Source organism: Adiantum capillus-veneris, chromosome 20 (genome assembly GCF_014529385.1).
Source record: "Adiantum capillus-veneris isolate H3 chromosome 20, ASM1452938v2, whole genome shotgun sequence".
In the NCBI taxonomy this organism is placed as follows: domain Eukaryota; kingdom Viridiplantae; phylum Streptophyta; class Polypodiopsida; order Polypodiales; family Pteridaceae; genus Adiantum; species Adiantum capillus-veneris.
This window is the reverse complement of record NC_140950.1, coordinates 44773541-44791430: the sequence shown is the minus strand read 5'-3', so window position 1 is coordinate 44791430 and position 17890 is coordinate 44773541. Positions and strand designations below refer to the sequence as shown.

General features: G+C 42.1%; 1 protein-coding gene across 1 annotated transcript in view; it reads left to right on the top strand.

Moving 5' to 3' along the window:
* Window positions 1–6966: 6966 nt before the first annotated feature.
* LOC147432446 (uncharacterized) overlaps window positions 6967–17890 on the top strand; it is a 116241-nt gene continuing 105317 nt past the window's right edge. The window contains exons 1-2 of the mRNA XM_086491936.1: window positions 6967–7353; window positions 7451–7552. Of these exons, the coding sequence (XP_086348062.1) occupies window positions 6967–7353; window positions 7451–7552 (489 nt within the window). The remainder of the gene's footprint in view (window positions 7354–7450; window positions 7553–17890) is intronic.

Below are 17890 nucleotides of genomic sequence, written 5' to 3'. Positions count from 1 at the left end.
GTTTGTTAGAAGCATCTATTTTTGCATAAATGTGGTGTTCAGGTCGTTAACCTAGCCATACGAACGTCATATAATTTATATGTGCATGTGCAATTAATTTTTTAAGTATCAAGTATATGAAATACTTGGTCGGTAACGCGGATGTGAAGAGTATTTCATATACAAAATGTATGAATTATTTGATTTTGTTGTTTTTAACTGTCCATTTGAAACTATATACTAGGTAATCATCTTCAAAGAATACTTTATTCATCAATCATCGCTATTTTAAATGTTCCATTTATATAAATTACATGTAAAAAAATATTTGCACACAAATTGCATGTTTAATATTCTTTTTTAATCTTTTTAAAAGACTCTCAAGCATTATCGCTATTTTTGATGCTTCATTTATATAAATTCTCTATAAAAAATCTAAATGCACACAATATGCATGTTAAATATTCTTTTGTATCTTTTTAAAGAGCATTAATTATCATCGTTTTTTGATTGCTACATTTACATAAATCATTAGAAAAAATATGAATCCTCTAGGGGCCCTTTGGGATTAACACTACAAGAGGCTCTTCACATTAGCGACGCTCACACAGCGACGCTCAAAAAGAAAAATTCCCGGCGTCGCTATGAGCGTCGCTATAAGCGTCGCTATGAGCGTCGCAAATTTACAAAGAAATTTGCGACGCTCATAGCGACGCTTATAGCGACGCTCATAGCGACGCCAGCTGGGGTAAAAAAAATAACCGAGCGCGCCCAAAAACTCAGATCTCAGATCTGAGTTTTTCGGCGCCCTCAAGCAAAGAGCAGGTAACGCTCTCCCTCACTCTCTCTCTCTCTCTCTCTCTCTTTTTCTTTTACACACACACACACACACACACACACACACACACACACACACACGAGGAGAGGAAGGAGAGCCAGGTATGCTCCTTCCCTCTCCTCATTCTCATGTTCCCTTCCCCTCTTTCTCTCTCCCTCGCTCTCTCTCTCACACACACACATACACACACACACACATAGTGTTTTTGAGAGAGAGAGAGAGAGAGAGAGAGAGAGAGAGAGAGAGAGAGAGAGAGAGAGAGAGAGAGAGAGAGAGAGTGCAAAAACGCACACACATACATAAACAAAGAATGCACACACACATTGAGAGAGAAAAAGAGAGAGAAAGCATGCATAAACAAAAAACGCACGCATTGAGAGAGGAAAAGAGAGAGAGAACATGCATAAACAAAAAACGCACACATTGAGAGAGGAAAAGAGAAAGAAAACATGCATACGATCCAAAAAAACGCACACACATTGAGAGAGAAAGAAAGAGAAACTAAGGGAGCATCGTAGGAAACTAATTAAAATTAAAAGACCTAAAGATCTAGCCGACGAGGAGTTGAACTGAAGACCTATTATTCAAGAGAGAAATGGCATAATCAATCTATCATACTTGGCATGGGTGATAGAAAGGTTATACCATTTATCTCTTTTTATTGGCACAGACATCCACACACGCGCACACACACAGGAAGAATAGAGTTATAACGTCGTAGGAAACTATCTTAAAAGACTTTAAAGATTAGGTTATATGTAGACTTACATTAAATTAGATTTAGGTTTATTTTTAACTAGATTTACGTTTATTTAAGCTAGATTTAGATTTACGTTATATTAGATTAGATGCGGGTCTCCATAGACTGCGATGCCTGCATGAAGCGGGTGAAGAAAGCCCTCAATGGAATATAGGGTATTGCTGCCTTCACTCATGGTGGGCTCCGTCGATCCAAAAGTACTGGTGAAATGTCTTCAGAAGATAGGGAAGAAGGTGGATCTTCAGGGCGGCAAGAGTCACTACATCCCCGACACAATGACCATCTAGACAACCTCTAGTCATTAGACTTACGTTAAATTAGATTTAGCTTTATTTTTAGTTAGATTTACGTTTATTTAGATTTACGCTTATTTACGTTAGATCGATTCCACGCAAGAATTACTTACGGTTTAGGGTTTAGAGTTAGACGAACAGTGAAAAGATCTACTGTGAAAAGATGTTAAGATGAAGTGAAGTGCTACAGCTAGAGAAGAGGCAAAGGGATTTTGTCCACTACATGCAATATCATGTAGACGTGGGTGTCTAGATTTCTTGTACCCACAAATATAGGTATTGACCAATAAAGACGAGATTATAACCCGGTGGTTCTGATCTCCGTGCACCTCTAGACCGAGGTGTGCGGGGATTGGACATGACTAGAGAATGTGAGGTAAGAGAGAGAGAGAGAGAGAGAGAGAGAGAGAGAGAGAGAGAGAGAGAGAGAGAGAGAGAGAGAGAGAGATAAGACGAAGAATGCCAATAGAATATTAAATTTTTTGTCCAGGTTATAAGTTTTTTATCCTCATTATGAGTAGCGACGAGGATGTGGGACCGTCCAACCGAAACACCTATCTCTCAACGAGGGTCTTATGTCCTTGTAATCAATGCAAGCATGCTGTGCGACGGACAAGACGTGTTTCTTTGCAGCATGTTCGCAAATTTGGCGAGTTCGATCCATCTATTATAGATCGAGTTGTTGCCAATTATAACTCGTCGGACTCTGACGCTGGCCAACAAGCAGCAATCTTGCAACCCAATAGACGTATTCGCAGGCGCTTTGGTCAAGCAGCATATCTGAGGCCACAAGATGTAGCCTCTGACAGCTCGGGGGATGATCATGCAGAGCACATTCCCAACGAGGCAATGTTTGAGCCCGAGATTGATGAAATGATCGAGACGATCATGGATTCAGAAAGGCTTATCTATGATGATATGAAAAGTGAAGCTGATACATCATTGTATAATGGAGCACGTATGTCTAGATTGAAAGCACTCCTGGTTCTTCTCAACATGCAGGCAAAGTTTGGATGGAGTGACACTAGCGTCACAGCGCTTTTCAGGTGATCTATTACAATTAGTTTACTTTAATAGAACTCTAAATGTATAATGATCTGATAGATTTTTACACGACTGTATCATATTTTTATGTTGTGTAGATTGCTGAAAGAGCACATTCTACCAGCTGACAATGTGATGCCAGATTCCCGAGATGAAGCAAGAAAGATTTTGCGAAACTTGGGGATGGATTACAATTCTATCCACGCTTGTCCTAATGACTGCATTCTTTTCAGAGGGGAATACACAGACATGGAGAAGTGTCCGAAATGTGATTCCGAAAGATATCGAGTAGATCTCCACGGGACAAAAATTCCACAAAAGGTTTTGCGACATTTTCCTTTGCTTCCTCGCATCAAGCATTTCTTCGAATGTAAGTCCATGGCCGCCCTAGCATCATGGCATGAGGAGAATAAATCTTCGGATGGTGTGCTACAAATTCCTGCAAATTGCGCAGCCTGGAAACATATAGATGGAACATGGTCGGATTTTGCCAGGGAAGCTCGAAATTTGCGCTTAGGCCTGGCTATGGATGGCGTAAATCCATTTGGTCAAAGATCAACATCTTACAGTGTATGGCCCGTTGTCATCGTCAACTACAACATTCCCCCGTGGTTGACTACGAAGAAGGGGCACCTATGGCTAAGCTTGATTGTGCCAGGGCGATATAAAGTGGGGAATATGGATGTGTATCTTCGTCCACTATTGGAAGAGCTACAACAATTGTGGATTGGCATAGAGGTGGTGGATATGAGCCGACACACAGGACGACGGAATGCTTTGATCAGAGGTATTCTAATGTGGGCCATGCATGACTATCCCGGGCTAACAGAATGCTCAGGTGATCTATTGACACTCCTCTCTCAGACACTGTAAATCTTGTTTTTCCCCATAGTTGATCTATTATCATGTGTATACATGCAGGGCTTCAAACAAGCGGATACAGAGCATGTGTCACATGTGGACCTAGACTGAATGCACGTAGGGCACCCTCACTGAAGAAGCAAATCTACGAAGGTCATCAAGCGTATCTTCCGGAGAATCATGTGTTACGCGACGGCTTTTTGGGAAGAGAGCCACCAAGGATGTCTGCACAAGCATGGTTAGAGCAGAAGGAGATGTGCGATGACGGATTGCCTCCAGGGATGAAGAGACTATCTCTATGGTACGAGTTACCATACTGGCCCCGACTCGTGATCAATCACTTGCTCGATCCAATGCACATATTCAAGAATGTGGGTAATCTACTATGGGACCATTTGACCGGCAAGAAAGATACTTTGGGAGCCAGAGTTGACCTTAGAAATGTGGATCGTATGGAGCAATATTGGCCGCAAACAGCGTCTGATGGATCGATAAAACTTCCTAAAGCACCATGGATTTTCACAGGAGCCCAAGAACGCAAAGTAAAAGAGGCCATTCGATCTTTGCGGACCCCCACTGGCGTAATGCACTCGCTCCGAACGTGTTTTACTAAAGAAGGAAAGCTTACCGGTTTAAAGTCACACGATTGGCATAAAATGTGTCAGGTACGTTCATAGTGGACTTTAATATCATTGCATAAAATGTGGACTTTAATATCATTGCTGCACATACTTTACAGTTTATTTTACCGGTTGCCATTGAGGGATGTTTGTCTCTCGACATCCGTAACACAATCTACAAACTTGCAAAGCTGGTGCAATGGATCTCACAAAAGGAGATCGACGTAGACTCCATACCATTCGCCAAACTAAATGCTGCGGAGCTTGTGTGCATGTTTGAGAAACATTTTCCTACTACAATGCTAACCATTCAGGTGCATCTTCTTATTCACATAGTTGATGAGGTGGAAATAGCTGGCACAGTTCATTCCAGATGGATGTTCTTCTTAGAGCGTTTCATGAAAACGCTTAAGGGATATGTGCGTCAAAAGGCACGTCCGGAGGGTAGCATGGCAGAAGGTTGGTTGGTATCAGAGTCCCTAGTGTACATTGGAGAGTGGCTAGACGGATTTGATAAATCCCGGGACACGCTATGGCGAACCATAGATGATGAGCGCATATCTGGGATTGTCATGTGCAATCTCGGTGTTGAGAAGAAGATGACGGAAGATCTAGAGGCTAAAATCAACCGATTTTGCATGCTTCACAATCCAGTGATGCAAAAGTGGATTTCACAATATGAGGATGCAAAGCAAGAGCGACAAAGGGCACGAATCGAGTGGAGACGGGGAAGACGACCACCGATGCACTATCCAGCGGTTCTGGAGAGCCTACCAACCTTCATGAGCTTAAGATGGTTGCACAACCAATTGAAAAGCGCACAACAATGCGGTGACGAAGTGACTGAAGAAGAGTGGGAGTACTCTCGGGGTTGCGCGACCAAGGTAAGTTTGCAATGTACGACTAGCAAGTGACTTTATTTATAAACGTTTGAACGGCCACTCATAATCTTTGTTCGTTGTAGTATAAGTCATACACAGCAGCATGGTGTAAAGGTCGACATTTTAGGGTGGAACGAATCGACAAAAAGCGTTTTACTCAAGATTGTGGAATCATGGCAAAATTTGAACAGTCTAGTCGACGACGTTCCTCTGATGCAGATCCCGTGGTGGCGGAACTCACTTACTTCGGCACGCTGCAAGAGATTTTGAGGATCGATTACAGAGGATTTTTTGTCGACTTGTTCGACGTGCAATGGTTCAAGATAATCATGGAGGGTCGAAACGCTACTGTGCGTAGAGGAGAGTCTGGTTTTCTTGAGGTGGATTCTACTAAGAAATGGACTGACCTAAGAGACACTTTCGTACTACCCGAGCATTGTGAACAAGTAAGTATATAAATAGTTAACATCCCCCTTTTACAAGTTATGTGCTTGAAAGCTCTCATGTAAGTTATGTGGCTCTGGCAGGTAGTATTTCATCCTACAAAGTCTACATCAAACTGGTGGTACGTCATAGAGGTAGCCCCTCGTAGTGCAAGGACGTATGAAGGCTACCATGTGCCAATCACAACGACATCAATGGAGGAGATCAGAGAAGATGCTCAATCAGAAGCCGCTGCGGTGGTGCCAGACGAGCATCAAGATGCTACTACTCTATATGGGGTGCATGCAGAGGAGCTACAAAATGAAACAGAGGATATGTGTTTAAACGGAGAGCTCTATATAGATATAGGAAGTTATGCTGAGTTATGCGAGGATGAGAGAGAGATCTCTTAAAGCCACAAATATTGTATTTGAACAATTTTGCTCCGTGCTGTAAAAGCTCTAGCTCTCTAAGTAGCTTCCATGGTGTGTAACGCTCTTTTCTACTCGCGCTCACATCTTTTGATTGAAAATTCTGAGTTTTCGACTTGCCTCTTCTACCACTCGATTCATTGCGTCATTGTATTTATATGCGTCATTACGTCATTGTATTTAATGGTCTTTGCGTCATTGTCTACTCTATTCATTCAATATTAAGTTTAAATATTCGTGTGTTTAATGCAGGTATGGATGATGAGGAGTTTCTTTCTTCTTTGTCACCGCAGCAGAGACAGTGGTACGTGGAGCGTCATCGCTCTGGCGCATCATCGCGCGTTCCTACACCATCCGCATCTCCCTCTCTTTCGGAGCATTCGGCGCGCTCCGAAGCTTCGGCGTCGACGAGACGAGCGTCACACTCGTCTAGACACCGGCGCTCTAGTGGTGGCGGTGGCGGTTGTTGTGGGGATTCCGCCACCGATGCCTCCACACCGCCTCGTGTTCGACGAGGCTCTTTACCCTCCCCTTCTTTGCCCGCCCCCACACCAGCCACAGCATCGCCGTCTACGCCAGGTTTTGCACGGTTGACTGTTCCTAGAAGCTACACACCTCTACCTACTCCGCCAGGAGCCACCCCACTCGACACTCCTCGCTTCGGCGCCCAGACGCCGATGGAGACACCTGACGTCCGTACCCCCATCGACACGCCGCTAGAGACCCCTGCCGGGACACCCAGGTTCACGCGTCACCGGCCAGAGGGCTTGCCTTACTCCGTCGACATCAGCGGCGGCATCATCATGGATGATGACGGCAAGAAGGTGATCTCGCGCATGCGTGGTCTTTGCTCTCAGCTGTTTAGACACTATATACTAAACAAATGGAGTGAAGTACCAAGTGATTTAAAAAATAGAGTCATCAGCATACTTCATGATGAGTTTCCCGTTCCAACACGGGATCAGCGCTTCAATGAAGACCTGATGAAGATTCGAATGCGCGAATACTGCAAACACAAGCGTTCCGAAGTGCAAAAAGCAATCAAGAATGGGTGGAATAGGCCAGATTGGCTGGCCAAAGAAGATTGGAAGAATGCGAAGAAAGCAGCGCGCGAGAATCCCGACAAGTGGAAGCAACAAAAGGATGCAGCCAGAGCGCGAGTAGAGGCAGGGAGCTCGCACCACTTGGGGAGCGGTGGATGGGCATCATTTGAGGCCGATTTTGTAAGTCTTTTCACATTGCTCTTTATGCATGTTCGATAGTTTAGGGTTTATGAGTTTTTTAGTTCTAACATAATGAAATCTTTGTATGTTTTGACAGTGGTCGATGACAGGACGTGATCCCACACCGTACGAGCGCGAGTACGCAGGCAGGAAGGGCTTAAACGCCCTGATGGACATTCTCAGTTCTCGCGGCGGCATGGTTAGTATTAGGGTTTACTCTTTTTTATTTTTTGTATTGTTTTATAAATGTCGTTATATGTTTATATTTACTGAAAACTGTCTTATTGTCTTTTTTTGCAGAATCCGACAGATACGCCGCTTGGACGCGATGAGACGTCTGATTAAACGACGTCAGTTTAGCCGTAGCTAGATAGCATTAGTTTAGGGTTTCTCATAGCTTATGTATCATGAGACGGATTTTATACGTCTTTTTGAACCATGTATATTATTACATTTGTCACCGCAATTCCTTTTGCCAATCAATTCTTTATGCCTATGATGTTGTACAATTGTCATTATTACATTTGCCAATCAATTCAGTTTGTCTATGATGTGTACAATTGTCAATTTTGCAAACAATGCGTCTTGTGGGTGACTATTTTGGGTCTATTATTTACCTTTGCACTTTTTTTAAAAAGTGAATCAAGTACAATATGGTTGATGGGTGGCAGGGCATTCAATGCCCTGCCACCAAAAAAATATTCTCTCAGGCGTCGCTATAAGCGTCGCTATTTATGGCTCTGTAGCGTCGCTATATGCGTCGCTATACTCTTCTGTGAGAGCGTCGCTATCTGCGTCGCTATAGGCGTCGCTATGAGCGTCGCTATATAGCGACGCCTATAGCGACGCCTATAGCGACGCCTATAGCGACGCAGATAGCGACGCTCTCGTAGCGACGCTTTTAGCGACGCCGGGGGTTATAAAAACCCAGTGTATTTCCGTCGCTAAGAGCGTCACAAGAGCACACAACCTCTTGTAGTGTAAGGTTAATTAGAGGCCAGCCAACAGGAAGAGAGTGGTGGACACACTCTATACCCTCAAAAAAGTAGGGGGACAAGGTAGCCTTACACCTCTTAATGGCCTCTTACCTAGTGAGAAGGTAAGGGAGGTGGCTAGGGGAAAGGGAGGGGGAGGGGGGGGGGGGACCACTTTGACCTTTTTCCCCCACTTTTTGGCCCGGATTTAAAAATACACTAAAAATTTTAAAATTTCAAATTTCATGTTTTTCCTCCTTAAAAGGTCCCCTAACCTATTTCATGGTCAAAAAAGTATTTTTGACCTCCAAAAGTTAAAAACGTGCACTAAAAAATTTCAAAAAATTAAATTTTTTCAAAAAATTTCAAAACATCATTTTCCACCCTCCAAAGTCTTTCCAAACCTATTCTATAGCTAAAAGTGATTTTCTCTCTCTACAAACCCTTTTCCAAGCTCTCCCTTCCCCTTGCCCACCACATAGTTCCACACCAAGCTAGCTCCTCTCCCTTCTCTCACCTCCATTACAGTATGAAACAAGATTCTCCTCCTTCTACTTTCATTCACTCGCACTACATGGAAACCTCTACTCCCGAAGGTGAAAAAAGCATCAACTCACATGACTTGCATACCACAAGAACAGGAGGTGTGAATAGTGCATGGGCATTGCAAGGATTCATCTCCAATATAAAGATAGAATGGTGAGAAAACTACCCTTGTAGCTTACATTCAGAGCTTAAGATCATCTCCATCTTTAAGTTTATCATGCTGGAGGGAATTAACCTCTTTATGGCTTTCAATGTTTAGGCTTCACACCTCATAACATTGGGTGGTGCTATTTTGTTGATGGCTTTGGTGCGCCATCTATAGTTTTGTAGCATGTGATTGAGTCTCACAATGTAAGTAAGTTGTGTTATCTATGGAGAGTCATCAAAGATTTTTCTTATAATTTATTCTTTGTATAGTTGTCATTAGATTATTAGAATGATATCATTTTGTACTTTATAACTTTGTGCTCACATAATCTGTTGTTTACTTACAGAGTCAACTTGTTTTGAGAGGACATGAGCAAGCAACCATGTGCAGAGATGGAAATCACCCTATTTTTGTTCCGTGAGGAACCTTTCACTACCGTGTTAAAAGATTTTGATAAGAATAGTAGGATTTTTGTAGAATCTTGAACCAATAGGTACTCTCTAGGAGCTCTTAGAAAAGCCATCCCTATAGTACTACTATCTTCCCTAGTGTCATAGACACACAAATACTCGTGTATATGAATCTCTAGATGAGAAAGACAAATACTCGTAAGAGAAGCCTAACAACAACAACATTGTCTCCATTTGTAATTATTTTTATGAGGCTGGATTCCTCTATAAATGCAATATAAATATTTCTTTTTGTTAAATGGTGTCGCACTGAGTGAGAGTATTTTATTTAGATTACTGGAGTTTCATACAGATTTGAGAAATATTGTTGATTTTTTTGGATATTATGATTTGTCTATAAGATGTTTGAAGTTTCAAGTCTTAATCATTCCACCATGAAGAAATTCATGCAATATTTTGATTTCAGTTTAATCACTAATGGTTATTCTTATTAAGTGGATCATAACCTTTGTCAAGATGTCCTCATTTGGGGATGTTGAATATATATCAATAGCAACATTTCAAAAGTTGAGAAAGCTAAATTATTGCTTTCCAAAATGTTATTGTTTCCATACTATTCCTATGCCAAGCTTGACTTAGAGAAATGACAACTTGAGATGGAGGTGTAGATATATAGGGGTGAATTATTATTGATTCTTGTTTCATCATATATATTATAAAGCCTTTGAGTTTCCACCTTTTTGAGTAGTGTTGACAAGTTTTTGGTATCAAACCTTCTTAAATATTCCTATTCATTCGCTATTGGTAGCTATTTATTTGGTATTGTTAAAGATCATACCAATAGCTATCACCTTGTGAATTTAATTGTTGAATTGCGGATTTGATTTTTACTATGTAGCTCATTTGGATAGAGAAAGTGTAAACATAAATTATAGATACATGCATTGTTAACATAGAAGATATGTATCACTCGAACCTATATAACTGCTAATCAAGAAACCTTTGGTCGGATACTATAACAATAGGGGTCACATGTGGTTTTAAATACCAAAGAAATGGCTTAACCAAAACATTTCCAAGAACACGAGGTGAACACAAGGAAGTAAGAATTGGCTCCTTGTTTGGTTGATTTCTAGTGCTAAATGTTCTGAGTGCACAAAATTTATGAGGCCTTTGACCTTGCGAGTTCACTAAAGTATATGTAACATAGCACATGTGTTCAACAGAAGGGAATTTATATTCTTGTAAAGTTACAGAAACATGTGTAGGTAAGGTCTATAAGGGCTACTTTCAATCCATTGTGGTGAACGGACATGATATAGGAAAATTTGACATAGTGAATACTCCAGACATAAAACACTACAACTCTATCTCATGGCCATACATTAAAACAAAGCCCCTATTTTTCATTTTGAAGCCCCAGAGACCCTCGACAAGAGGGACCACAACGACGCGTAGAATGCACATCCAGGCACAAATAGGGACCAATATATTTCCAAGAACAGGGGATGGACACAAGGAAGTAAAAAATGGTTGATAAGCATGATACAAGGTTTAGGTATCTGCCATTTGGGGGGGGGGAGGGGTTGCTATGAACACATTAAACTGCCCAGTTCTATCTCATGGACATGCATTAAAAAAAGCTTGTACTTGTCATTTTAGGGGCCCAGGGACCCTCAACAAGAGGGGCCACAAGGGCGCGCAAACTGGCCATCCAAAATTTTTGGATGGCCAGTTTGCGCGCCCTTGTGGCCCCTCTTGTTGAGGGTCCCTGGGCCCCTAAAATGACAAGTACAAGCTTTTTTTAATGCATGGCATGATACAATGTTTAGCTATTTGCCATTGTGGGGGGGGGGGGAGTTTGCTATGAATACATCAATTTGCCCAACTCTATCTCATGGCTATGCATCAAAATTTTTGGATGGCTGATTTGCGCGCCCTTGTGGCCAAATTTTGGATGGCTAATTTGTGCGCCCTTGTGGCCCCTCATGTTGAGGGTCCCTGGGGCCCTAAAATGACAAGTACAAGATTTATTTTTATGCATGGCATGATACAATGTTTAGCTATTTGCCATTGTGGGGGGAGGGGGGAGTTTGCTATGAATACATCAATTTGCCCAATTCTATCTCATGGCTATGCATGAAAAAAAGCCTGTACTTGTCATTTTAGGGCCTCAGGGACCCTCAACATGAGGGGCCACAAGGGCGCGCAAATCAGCCATCCAAAAATTTTGGATGGCTGATTTGCGCGCCCTTGTGGCCCCTCATGTTGAGGGTCCCTAGGGCCCTAAAATGACAACTACAAGATTTATTTTTATGCATGGCATGATACAATGTTTAGCTATTTGCCATTGTGGGGGGGAGGGGGGGGGGGGGGGGGGGGAGTTTGCTATGAATACATCAATTTGCCCAATTCTATCTCATGGATATGCATCAAAAAAAGCCTGTACTTGTCTTTAGGGCCCCAGGGACCCTCAACATGAGGGGCCACAAGGGCGCGCAAATCAGCCATCCAACTGATTTGCGCGCCCTTGTGGCCCCTCATGTTGAGGGTCCCTGGGGCCCTAAAATGACAAGTACAGGCTTTATTTTTATGCATGGTCATAATTCAAGTGGTAAGTTTTTTTTTGGTGTATTTAAACGTAAAAAATCAAGCGTGCGAAACTTTCACAAGGCAATTTAAGAGAACGACAATACTAGAAGGGTTAAAAGCATGATAAGAGAAAGAGAGAGTGTCTTGATATTGGCCAACGCGTTTCGACCTTCTTAGGTCTCATCAGGGCAATTGATACAAACTCTCTTTAGGCTTATATAGGTTTGAGCTTGGAGGAGCAAGTGAGTGAGTCACTGTCAAGCATTAAAGACAGGGCTTTTCAAGATTTTTCTCAAACTTCAAGGTTGAATTGAAAATTTACTAAGGGAAGCTCAGAAGTACCAACAATAAAGGAGCGTAAGGATAGTGGCACCAAACTTTAGGACATTGAAGGAGTGTAAGGATAGTGGCACAAAACCTTAGGACATTAAATCCTAGACCAGAGAGTAGGTAAATTTGCTTTATGTCCATGGGCTAGGGACTAACAAAATAGGATATTAAGGGCAAAATGAAGGATCATAACTCAGACAAGGAACATTGAAAAGATATCCTCCATGGGCTAGGGGATAATAGAATAGGATAGTAAGGGCAAAATGAAGGATCATAGCTTGGACAAGGAACATTGAAAAGAAGACAATTTTAGAGGTTGAAATTGAGAAAATATGTGTGTACGCCTTGCGCTATCGTCGAAGAGAGATGCGGTTTTAGACTTCAAGCGGTTGGTACAAAGGAGCTTAAAGGATCAAAGGGAGATTGGGGGGTCTCAAGAGGATTCAAAGACTTAATAGATTCTGGTTGGTAGAGGGGAGACATTAGGAAATACTAAGGTTTTGGTGGTGTGTGTGTGTGTTGGGGGGGGGGGGGGGGTTAGAAACTTAGAGTTAAAAAGGAACATATGTCATGCTAAAAAGGATGGGAGAAATAAGTGTATAATCTTCTTTGGTAAGAGAAGAGTTGGTTTGAAAGGGATAGGTATAGATGGTGCAAAAAAGGATCCAACACCATCTAGGGATAGATTTAGAGTTAAGGATGACTACAACAAGATAAAGATAACGTTATGGGGGAGTCAAGAGGATAGGATAAGTTTTGAAGGTCTATGAGTAGGGAAAGGATTGCTTGAGTGGGAGGATTCTTTCAAAGTAAGAGAGGGGGAGAGAGGACTTCTAGATAAGGGTTTGTATAGTATGGATATGGGTTGAAGCCAAATTTAGTTGTGCTCTTTGTTAAGAATAAGGGTTTCTTTGAAGAAAAGGTTGGGCTAGGTAAACTTGGTTCGAATCAATATCCCTTTAGAATTGATATTTTAGGTAAGAAATGAGATTGTGCTCATAGTAGTCTCTTATCTTAATCAAGGTATTGAAAGGTAGATGAGAGTGACTATGATAAAGCTATTGATTTAATGTTTAGGAAGAGGTTGAAGAGCATGCTCGGTTGTTGTTTATGCAATCTTGAAGGTAGGGTCAAACATGTCACGGCTTTGAACATAGCCGATTCATTGGATTTAAATAGGGAAGGATAAAGGTGGAACTGGGTTTTAAAAATATGGCTCTGTGGGTGGGTGGGGAGGGTTAAATGGGTATCAAATTGCTTGCAAAAGAGTCTACACCTATAGGACTGGTAGTGTATTAGCAATGCATGACATCTATGCATGATTTTAATAGTGTCCACCAAAAGTGGAAAGACTCCCCTCCAAAGTCTCCTAGTCAATCGAATGAACATAGTGCAAGCTCCCAGGAGCATGCATTGCACTACATGGGAGTAGGTTTGTGAAAAGAGAAAGAGAAAAGGTTGGCATCTTTTGCACTACGTGGAGTAGCTTTGTGAAAAGATCAAGAGAAAAGGTTGGCATCTTTTGCTGAGAAGAGGCCCCAACAATGTTGACGGTAGGTAAATGAAGGGAAAGAGTCATCCAATAATGAAGAGTACCCAAAGAGAGCTTATGATTCAATGGTTTTTGCGACCTTGAAGTTCAAAGTCATTAGCATTGCTGCCTGCACATGCAATAACTAACCCTATAACCAATTGCTCAAGATTACATCAATGAGCTTATCTGTCGAAGGGACTTCAAGTACACAAGTTCTTTACAATAGGTGGACCAACAGAATGGCTAGCCTTTTAACTGGCACTAGAGAGCATGCAAGTTTTAGGGACAAAGCAGGAAGGACCGACAAGATGGAGTGTACTGCTAGAGGAGTCCACACTATTGTGAGGTTGGAGGGTGGTGGAGTTGGGAGGCAAGGTTAAAGGATTGCACCATGGCGACATAGTTGTAGGGAGTTTCAGCTCATATAAGGTTTCTTGACAACTATATGAGCCTAGCACAATAAGTTAGGGAGTGAGAAAAGGCTGCTGCCGAGAGAGCATTTGCGCATGCTTCGACAACTCGAACAAGATGTAGGTAGAAGGCAAGGAAGCCTCTTGCAATTGTGTTCAGAAAAAGGGATGGTGCCAAGATAAAGAGTTTTCTATGAGGGAGGACCTAGAATTAGAATAGCGGCCTTGAGAGGAGGAAATCCATGGAGAAAAAAGTTTGCATGTAGGGTAGCCGATGGCGAGGCAAAAGGTAACACCTTTCATAACATGCTACAGAACAAGACTTAGCAAAGACAAACTTTATATATAAGGAGGAACTATCTACTATCTACTTAGTAAGATTTCTCCTATAGGTAGGGTAAAGTGCATCAGTACTTCTGTGGGCCAAAAATATAGGAGTCAAAGAGGATTACCATGGCCAAGTGAGGGAAAGATGGACATGGTAGCACCAAGGGTTAGTTTGGGGGGGGGGGGGGGGTTTAACTGGGAAATGCAGCAAGATGTGCATTTGGTCTCAAGAAGAGATTCCATTTTAGGTACAATTGGAAAATGCAGTACGATCTGCATTTGGTCTCAAGAAGAGACTCAATTTCAGCTACACTTGATGGGTGAATGTGAGGTATCAAAATCATGTCCTACTAAGATTGAGGGAAACCTTCATGGCAAGTATTTGAGTACTAAGTTAGGATAGCTCATCTGAGGTTACAAGACCAGCTTTGATTTGCATCACATGTGCAAACTGATGTCTTCTTGTGTAAGCATCAAGCTGATTGTTGGAAAAGGTGAAGTGTATTCAAGCTGGGGGCAAGCAAGAAAGTTTTTTGGGATAATTGTGGCAGTTGCATGGTGGTAAAACCATAATCTCAAGAACATTGGATGATGCTTTCATGCCTGAATCATCAAAGCGCTTCCCAAGATGAAGAGTTGTAGGTGGGTAATGGGCTCAGTTGAGATGATGAAGATCCGCAGGTGGGTAGCCTTTCATGACCAAATACGCTTCCACAGTGCTACAAGCATAGGAGATGGTGTTGAGCAGGGCAGTCAATGATGTAGACGAATCCCCCAAGAAGGAGAAGAGGGTGTTGACATAGAGGGAGACGAGATTCAAGAAAGAGTGGGGTGACAAAGGAGAATAGATACAGGAACAGAGCTGGCATAGAGGACAAAGAGGCATAGTGGAAGAAGAAGGGATCTAGGTTAGCAGAGATCGAGTTGGTGTTGAGGACGAAGAGGCAGAGTGTAAGAAGAAGTGGCTCCGAGGAGGGTAAGGGGTATCGAGAAGCATCGTTTATGCTTGGGTTGTAGAAACGATGAGTTAGTGTAGAGGATGACAAGGGCAAAGGAATCCAAGATAGAGGAGTCCGAGCTGGTGTTGATGGCGAAGAGGCACACACAGTGCAAGGAGAAGGGGTCTTGAAGGATTGGCTTTAGAAGAAGCGGAGCTCACAGAAGAGAATCGAGGGGGTTGCAAGAACTTTGAGACTGAATCCACAAGGGGCGCGCGTCGATCGTCAGGATGTAGAACACAGGGAAGAGAACGAGACTACGATGGCGTTCTTGAAACGGCAATAAAAGTGGAGTGTGAGGCCGTGCGTTTTCTTTGAAGAGCAGGCCCACTCATTGATGTAACATTAGGAGTAGTTTATGTAACATAAGATACTCCTAAAGCTACTATTGTATATTGGAAAGTAAGGAAGAAGGTAATAATGAGTGTAGATGGCCGGGATAAAAAAGGGAAGGATAAAGAAAGTGCAACGCTTATCATCATCATAGCAAATTTTTGTGTATTTAAACGTAAAAAATCAAGCGTGCGAAACTTTCACAAGGCTATAGAATAAAATAAGCCAAGCGTGCGAAACTTTCTAAGAAAATAGAAAGCCACCATGCCTCTGCAACATTGTTGTAGAACCTATTCCTCTTGTTGAACCTCGTCTCAAAACCCAACCTTTTCCCTTTCTCATGTCGCAAAGCTACTCAACCCAATGCATTGAGATCTGGCTCTACATCATTCACTTAAACCTTTATTTTCCTCCATATAACCAAAGTCAAGATCGAGATACCCGGAGCTCCTTCAGAACCTTGCAAAACTTGGTGATGATTTGAATGTCTCTCTCTCTCTCCCTCTCACATGAGGGCATGCCATACCTGAGCCAATTTAGTAACATGGAAACCATCCCAAAGTCAACATCTTTTGCAAGATTCCACATCTTTAGGATCCCATTACTGTTGGATTTTCTATCCTTAATTTTTAAACTTCCTATTGCAATTAATTATCATCATCAAACCTTTATCACGCAGATCAATCCAAAACAACCCTTGATATAACCTCCTTCCAATTACACTGAGCCTCTGAGGTCCAAATCATGCCTAGAATTTTTTATAGCATAGTTCTCAAGCACCCCAACCTCCATAATTTTCATCATCAAACCTTTAACACGCAGATCAATCCAAAACAACCCTTGATATAACCCCCTTCCAATTACACTGAGCCTCTGAGATCCAAATCATGCCTAGATTTTTTATAAGCATAGTTTCCAAGCACCCCAACCCCCATAATTTCAATTAAGTCATTAACCTATAAACCTAGATTTCTTCCCCCTACAATGGCCCCATTATTTGAAGCCAAAATTCTTCCTTCAACTTTTGAAAGAGCCTCCCTTTGCAATAATTTTTTTTGGTAGCACTCACCCTCTTGACCTTGAAAAACTACAAACTCACTTTCAATTTATGGTACCTCACTCTTGAAAGTTTGTAGTAGTCACTATCTTTACCCTGAAAACTACAAACTTCCACTTTCAATTTATGAATTTGAGAAACCCATCATATCAGTTTCTTGAAAGAAACCCTCAATAACTAAAGTCCTTACACATTTATCCGTGCTCTACCTACCCATGGTTAACTCCAAAGCCAACCCCCCCATCCCCCTTTCCTATATAAACCCAGTAAGAGATTGTATTTTTTGCCCTGATGAGACCAGTAATGGTCGAAACGCGTTGGCCATGTCGAATGCAATCTCTTCAGTCAAATTGTACATTTATCCCTCTTCCCTAATTTTTCCGCTCTATTTTCTTAGAAAGTTTCGCACGCTTGGCTTATTTTATTATATAGTTTTGATATGAAAATTAAAAGCGTTGCACTTTCAAATGCCTTTGTCGTTTTTTCTTGCCCATTTACTTACTGGAACCCTTCTACATTGCCACATCAGAATACCGAAGCTTTCACCCGTACTCTCTCCCTTTCATCCTTTCCCTCGTGTTCCAATTGGTGGACTAAGTCTCAATTTCCCTTTCTTGTGATGAAGGGGTAAAGGTCACAAGGCCACGACAGTTCTATTGGGCTCTGTCTCTAGCTGTGGTGGAGGCTCAAGAGCATGGCGATGAACAGCATCCTCTTTCGCCTTCCTTCTCTTTCTCCCTTGCACTCTCTCTAGGCCTACCTTTGCAAAATCGTCACCATCACCCTGCGTTCTCAATGGCTGAGATACAACCCCAGCTGCCTTTGTAGAATCCCTTTGCCTCATGCGCCAATCATCCTCCCTCTGCGTTCTGAATGAC